Here is a 7,293-nt window from a genome sequence, read left to right as displayed (position 1 = left end):
GAGTAGAATTAATCTTATTGTAGCATATAGTCTTGTGGTGAGTAGAATTAATCTTATTGTAGCATATGGCCTTGTGGTGAGTAGAATTAATCTTACTGTAGCATATGGTCTTGTGGTGAATAGAATTAATATTATTGTTGTATATAGTCTTTTGGTGAGTAAAATTAATCTTGTTGTAGCATATGATCTTGTGGTGAGTAGAGTTAATCTTATTATAGCATATGGCCTTGTGATGAGTGGAAATAAGCTTATTATTGCATTTGGTTTGTGGTGAGTAGAATTAATCTTATTGTACCACACGGTATTGTGGTAAGTATAATTAATCTTATTGTAGCATATGGTATTGTGGTGAGTAGAGTTAATCTTATTGTTGTATATGGTCTTTTGGTGAGTAGAATTAATCTTGTTGTAGCATATGGTCTTTTGGTGAGTAGAATCAATCTTATAGCATATGGTCTTGTGATGTGTGGAAATAAGCTTATTGTAGCATTTGGTTTGTGGTGAGTAGAATTAATTTTATAGTAGTATATAATCTTGTGGTGAGTAGAATTAATCTTATTGTAGCATATGGTCTTGTGGTGAGTAGAATCAATCTTATTATAGCATATGATCTTGTGAGTATAATTAATCTTATTGTTGCACTTGGTATTGTGGTAAGTGTAATTAATCTTATTGTAGCATATAGTCGCTGTTGTTATGTTGGTCTGAGTGAAAGTAGGGATAAAAAGTTTTGAATTTTAAGTAACTCTTTTTTTTTAGTATATATACGAGTATATATATACTAGTATCCTTTTCGGTAGAAGAAAAGAATCAATGGGTTCTTAAACAGAAGAGTTTTATGATAGAATTATTGCGATAAGGTTCGTCATTTTTTCTTGTCTGGAAAAGTATCTTACTTACTTACGGGCCCGGCATGGCCAGGTGGTTAGGGAGCTCGTCTCGCAATCTGCGGATCGCGGGTTCGAATCCCCTTCCACCAAACATGCTCGCCCCTTCAACCGTGGGGGCGTTATAACGTTACGGTTAATCCCTCTATGCCTTGGTAAAAGAGTAGCCCAAGAGTTGGCGGTGGGTGGTGATGACTAGCTGCCTTCCCTTACGCTGCTAAATTAGGGACAGCTAGCGCAGATAGCCCTCGTGTAGCTTTGTGCGAAATGCAAAATAAACAAATAAATAAATACTTACTTACGATGAAAATTCGTTGAAATGGTGAAATTTTGATTCACTCCATGAACACGTATTTAGCTATTTAGGCGGCTTTATAAGTACAATAACTTACGTTTGAGTCAGCCAATACTGTGAAGTAGTCGAAATAGTCATTGTTAATATTCAGACATTTTAAAGGTGGTTTTATACAGGCGATTTTAGATTCATCACGATCCTTACTATTAAGTACTACCGTACTTAGTGATACACCTTGTATTTGGCGGTAGGTTACCTTTTACTCTCATTGTGCTGATGTTGGTATTGATACGATCTTGGAATTTCGACGCTTATTTTGAAATTATTTGGATAAGTGGCATTTGAATCCAGTAAAATACGATTCACTTAGTATATTTATATATTAATTAGTTTCCTAAATACCCAACTGCCTGGAGAAGTTTACTTGTTACGAAACATAAAATTGGGTAGCAGATGACATATTGTTTGCCTTCGAATAGTAAACATATTCAAAGTATAAAATTAATCTATGCTATGTTTTTAATTCAAATGTTTGTATTTTTGTTTGGCCGGAGGAAGGTTTGTCATCATACTTTGGGTGCATAACTTAACAAGTGGAATTTTATCCAAAGTTTCAGAACAGTTTGAGCAGAATGAAACCCAAGTCTGAATCTCTTAGAAATTACATTAAGTTAGAAGTAGTGAGTAATTATTTGATTGAGTCTGTTCGTCAGTTATTTCTGTCTTGGAATATTAAGTTTGTGTGTTTTCAATGAACTAATGAGAGCTACGTTGCCTATTATAGATCACGAAAAATTAGCAAGAAAGTGAAATTGTTGTGTTAGCGTTTATCGTGAGCTTAAGTCTATCAGTAAACATTAGTTAACTTAATATGTAGAACTTGTTGTCCAAGGAATAAAACATTTTCCTTGTAAATAAGTGGACTGAACTTTATATTTTTTTATCGACTAATCCAGAAGAGATCTTTATAACAATATTCTTATATACAGGTGATTTTTCAAGAAATCATAACCTTGAAACTGATTTGTTGCTCTGGTACGTTAGTTATATTATTTCTCTCGTTTTTACCTGCTATTTATTTAATTATTACTATTTATATTATATGAAATTATTCTTATTACTTGGCAGGGTAGTTATTCTTATTTCCGATGGGCAGAGCAATAATGGTGATCCTTTACCGATAGCGAAGGAACTGAGGGAGAAGGGAAACATAATATTTGCTGTTGGCGTAGCAGATGTTAATAAAGATGAACTGCTAGCTATAGCTTCCTCACCGAAACACATTTATATGTTGAAGGACTTCAAATATATCCAGAAAGTTAACGAGCAGCTTCGAGATGGTAAGCTATCATGATTTCCACTACTCATGTTCGAATACAAAAATATTCCTATTTTTCACAATGACAACATCAGAATGTGAGATAAAACAGATAAAGTACAGATAAAAATGTCAAGTACATGTACAATAGTCATTAGTCTTTTTCACCGTATACGAACACTCTTAAAATGAAAAAAAAATTCTAATTGCAATAACCACATATCCATGGAACAGTAAATGTATGACATACAAAAATATCGTAACTTTTAAAGTATAATCTACTACTTAAAAAAAAAGAAAAATATCTTGTTGATTTTAGAATAGTTTGTTTATTGTGTAAATCAGTTCATGTGGGCTGCTACTACTCTTGGATCCAACTACTAATCTCTGTATTGAAATGGACTGAGCATTGACTCTTCCACATCAAGTTACCGGAAGTTATAAAGTGGCCATCTTGTTGATTCTTTCTCCTACCGAAGTACTTTCAATTACTAAGACGCAGTGTGGAGTTTTTAGCTGTAGCCTGATACTAATATAAAAATAACAGTGTGTATGTGGCATGGAACTGTAACTACAGGCTAAGACTAACTCTGCGTCATTCTACTGGTAAGTTCACTTTTTGTTGTCTTCCCGTAAATAAATGAATTTGAATTGATATACCACTGCCAATATACTACATTGTTTCATATAATAACCTTAGGCCTAATGACAGTAACGTTATTTAACTGAGGCTAACTTTTACTTTTTAGCACATACAACTTTAATTTTTAAGCTTGGAGTTTTCTTTTAGTTCTATTGTATTTTTGGTAGTTGTCAATCTAATTGATTACACGCATTTTCAAATTTCATACAGCTTTCTATGTATACTACCCGAACTGTTGAAAAAATGAATATAAATATCCGGAGATGCAAGATACCCAACAAAAGCCTCCAGATTGTGTTCTGAACATTTTGAAGAAGAACGCTTTGCTAAAACAGCTCAAAATGTTCTGCATTTTCATTTTCTGAGTACCTAGAAAAGGTATATTATCATTATAACTTGGGAATGCGCTATTCTAATTATTAAAATATTTTAAAGACTGTTGAAAATAGGGTTAAGTGTTTATTCTGAGAAAACTACCGTTGATATTCAGCTGCTTAATGTTGTTTGAATTCGTTATCACACTTAGACTCATAGTATTGTCAAGAAACTAATCAATAAAAAATTGTTAGTGTATTTGAAATCAAGTACCCACCTATACTGTGTCTGATTAAGAAATCAGTGAAAATATATTTGATTTTTTTAAAAGGTTATGACACAATTGCTGTTTTAAAAAGATTCATTTCTATAAGTTAAACAAAAAAAATGGTGCTAGTTGTTTTATCTTTTTATAGTATTTTCTTTCTTGATAGCACTATAGTACTTCTGTAGAAGTTAAAAGTTAATAAGAAATAACAATTACAATAGTCAAACAATAAAGCAGGTTGTCCATGTAATGAAGTAATTATTTAAAAATTTTAAGAATAAAAACGTAAATAGCTTAAGTAAATTATTTATTCAATTATATGGGACTTATTTGCAGTTTGCCAAAAAAGAGGAGTTCAATAAGAAAGTTCATCAATTCAAGCACACCTGGTCCCAGTTCCAGTTACTTCAAATGTAAAACATCACTGCTGAAGATGATCTACTAAGTGACAGTCCTGCAGAAAAAAAATGGACAGAACATTTGAGTACGGCTTGGAAAAAATTTAAGTTACCACAACAAAAGAACAGGCGTGCATTTGAAACAAGCCTTTATTCTATTAAACCTACTCCTGGAAGCTAAGAAGAAAAAATTAATATGCACCAATTATTTTAATACGCTGAACAGCATCTTTCCTGATACCCATTAGAAATCTTTAAAAGAGCATTGATTCTTGATTGAAGAAAAAAAATTATTTGCAAAGCATATCCTCCATTTTTACGGTCTTGACACAGCAGTTTTGCTTCACTTAAGCAACGATTTTGTAAGACGTATTTTCAGTCTTGCTCTACAACATTCATATTTGTCTGGTGGCAAAAATTAAAATAAGGAACCAGTAGAGAGATTTGTACTTTAATACTAGCTGAAATGACCATAAGATAGCATGTGGAGTGGGATGCAAAGGAATTTCTTGACTATGTTGATGTTGGTGCAGACACAGAAGACGACATAATTCCTTTTGCCAGCGATGTATTGGTGTTTAAGGTTGTTTCTCTAAACAGCAACTAGAAAGTGCCTGTTATCTGTTTCTTTTTAATGACATGACAGGATAATAATGAGAACTTGGTGAACATATGCCTACAGAAACTGTCAGATGTTTAGATTACAAGCGTGGTACTTGTTTTTGATGGTCAAAGTTTCCACCTCTCCATGTTGAAAGAATTGGATGCCAATATGTCTTCAGAAATTTTACAGTCATGATTTTTTTTATCCTAGCAATTAAAAATGCTAAATTTATATAATATTTCATATATGCCACGTGCTAACTCTCATTAGAAATGTTTTCACATAAGAAATTTTTAAAAAGTTGAGATGGTGAATATATTAATGGGCAGTTCATTGCTGATTTGCACAAATTGTAAGAACAAGAAGGCTTATACCTAGGAAATAAATAAGGAACAATGCATATTCAATGGCAGAAGCAAGAAACGAAAGTTAACTTTTGTAACACCAGCTTTAAGTTCAAGATGACATAAAACTTTTCAACAAATACTTGAACCAACTTATGTTTAAGGCCCATTGTTAACTTTATAATAACATTTTATAGACTTTTGGATATTCTCAGCTCCAGAAATCCATTGGCTAAAAGTTACAATAAAGCTTTTCTAGTAGAAACAGAACATTTTATTTTTCAACCAACAGAATCACTGGGTTTCTAAAGTATGCATTTCGACGTGTTGGGTTTCTAACTGCAATCAAGTCTGTGCAATAATTGTACGAAACTTTAGTGTCATCATCTCTACCCTCTCCCATGAAATATATAAACCAGGATCACTTGAAATTATTATTATTATTTTGCTGTTGTTAGGTCATCCTGTATTTGTAATAACAAGCTTAATAACAGTTCACAGTTGCATATAAAAGAATGCTCATGCATCATGAAAGCAGAAGAAATTGCACACGATAAACGTCAATTTTACATGTTACAAAAAATCATGTGACACTTCCTTGTGGTTCTGTAGATGCGTTAGACACGTGTGTGGTACACAGCTATATCTTGAAGTACGAGTGCCTATACAGGGTGACCATCATTACTTAAGGAAGCAACCATAGGATACACGGTTGGTTCAGTGGTCAAAATGGCCCAAAAAATGATGCATTGTACAGATTGTTTGGAAGCCTTAACAAGTGAAAATTCTAGAGAGTTGTCAATTTTATAACAAAGAAAAATTAGAGATGGAATCAGCAACTATGTCAAGCAACAAAAAGTTGTTCTGAGAGACTCCTGAATTCAACAAATGGCGAATTTTCTCAAATAATTAGCCTTAGAATACAGGTTGCTGTTTTGAAAGAAGTAGCCTTTAGTGGACTTTTCTTCTGCTTTAGATGAATACATATTTAACTGTACACCAGAAAATAATCATGTTTACACGTTGCTAAGCGATATTGTGGAAAAGTTTATTTTACCTAAACAGCAGTAGTTACAAATTGTTATAGAGTATTAAATTGTTTGTACAACACCCAAGGTGCATACAGTGCTGTCTTACAAAATATCAAATGCATAAAACACATTTATCAACTAATTATATATTATAACTGGTAATATTAAATATAAAAAGTTATATAAATACCGAAGCGTAGCATCATTCAGTAGTACATGTACTTTTTTAGTTACTTCTGTAATATATGGTATTCAGACTAACACTGTTATGATAAACAATCAACTATAGCATCTAAATAGGTTTGTATTATTTCGATATTAATGTTTATACAGTACTTTCTACTTTATCACAGACTTACATAAGAATCTACTTAAATTTGTAATTTTATTATTAATAATTCAGCAGACCACAATAAAACCAATTTAGACCAATACAATATTGTCATTGTTCTGTTTATTTTTACATCAAATTTACAAACAAGTATTTTATATAGCCATTTTCTTTTCATAATTACTAAAAAATGCAAAAAATGATATACGGATAATTTAAAATGTACATTGTAAAGTGACAAGAAATGCTGTAAAAATCACCAATACTGAAGAAGTGACATGATTACCATGAATTCAACCATCACTTGGATGCCATTAACCAGTCTAGTTCAGCACAGAGACCAGCAGCTCGAACAAGGAAGATACAGTAATAAACCAGTAGACTTCCTCTTGCCAGAAAGCACGTGTACATAATTTGACATACTGATAACTAGCTTACTTCCTGCCAAGATTACCAGCTTTCTGAACGGGCTATTTCAAATAAGCACGTGATGTATTGGCATTTTCTGATGTGTGCTTAACAACGAAAAGTTTCGAGTAAATTCAGTATTGTTGTTAATTTGAGAGGTAAAGGCACTGTACGTCTGTATATATATTATTTAGATGTATAATAATGGCTGGAGACGGCTTAAATGGGTAATGAAGAAAAACTTTAATATAAGTTTAACATGACAGCAAATGTACAACGTTTCGACAAGGTTTTGATGATGGGTACCTGATGATGACAAAACCTTGTCGAAACGTTGTACATTTGCTGTCATGTTAAACTTGTATTAAAGTTTTTCTTCATTACCCATTTAAGCCGTCTCCAGCCATTATTTGTAGATAGACTGTTGATTATGGTATATAGTTTCATCTTC

At 32.4% G+C, this 7,293-nt stretch overlaps 1 protein-coding gene and 1 long non-coding RNA gene across 2 annotated transcripts in view; both read left to right on the top strand.

The window, feature by feature from the left end:
- Positions 1-7,293, top strand: part of LOC106471636 (sushi, von Willebrand factor type A, EGF and pentraxin domain-containing protein 1-like) — a gene marked incomplete at its 3' end in the record, with an annotated part of 53,022 nt that overhangs the window by 5,484 nt on the left and 40,245 nt on the right. Inside the window, exon 2 of the mRNA XM_013932251.2 lies at positions 2,311-2,522. Within this exon, the coding sequence (XP_013787705.1) occupies positions 2,311-2,522 (212 nt within the window). The remainder of the gene's footprint in view (positions 1-2,310; positions 2,523-7,293) is intronic.
- Positions 2,909-6,534, top strand: LOC111088921. The gene is made up of 3 exons (XR_002613298.1): positions 2,909-3,106; positions 3,354-3,521; positions 4,063-6,534. It is a non-coding gene; the product is annotated as an uncharacterized LOC111088921 (long non-coding RNA).

The sequence above is a fragment of the Limulus polyphemus genome, unplaced genomic scaffold (assembly GCF_000517525.1).
Source record: "Limulus polyphemus unplaced genomic scaffold, Limulus_polyphemus-2.1.2 Scaffold4749, whole genome shotgun sequence".
Classification (NCBI taxonomy): domain Eukaryota; kingdom Metazoa; phylum Arthropoda; class Merostomata; order Xiphosura; family Limulidae; genus Limulus; species Limulus polyphemus.
This window is presented reverse-complemented; position numbering and strand designations above follow the sequence as displayed.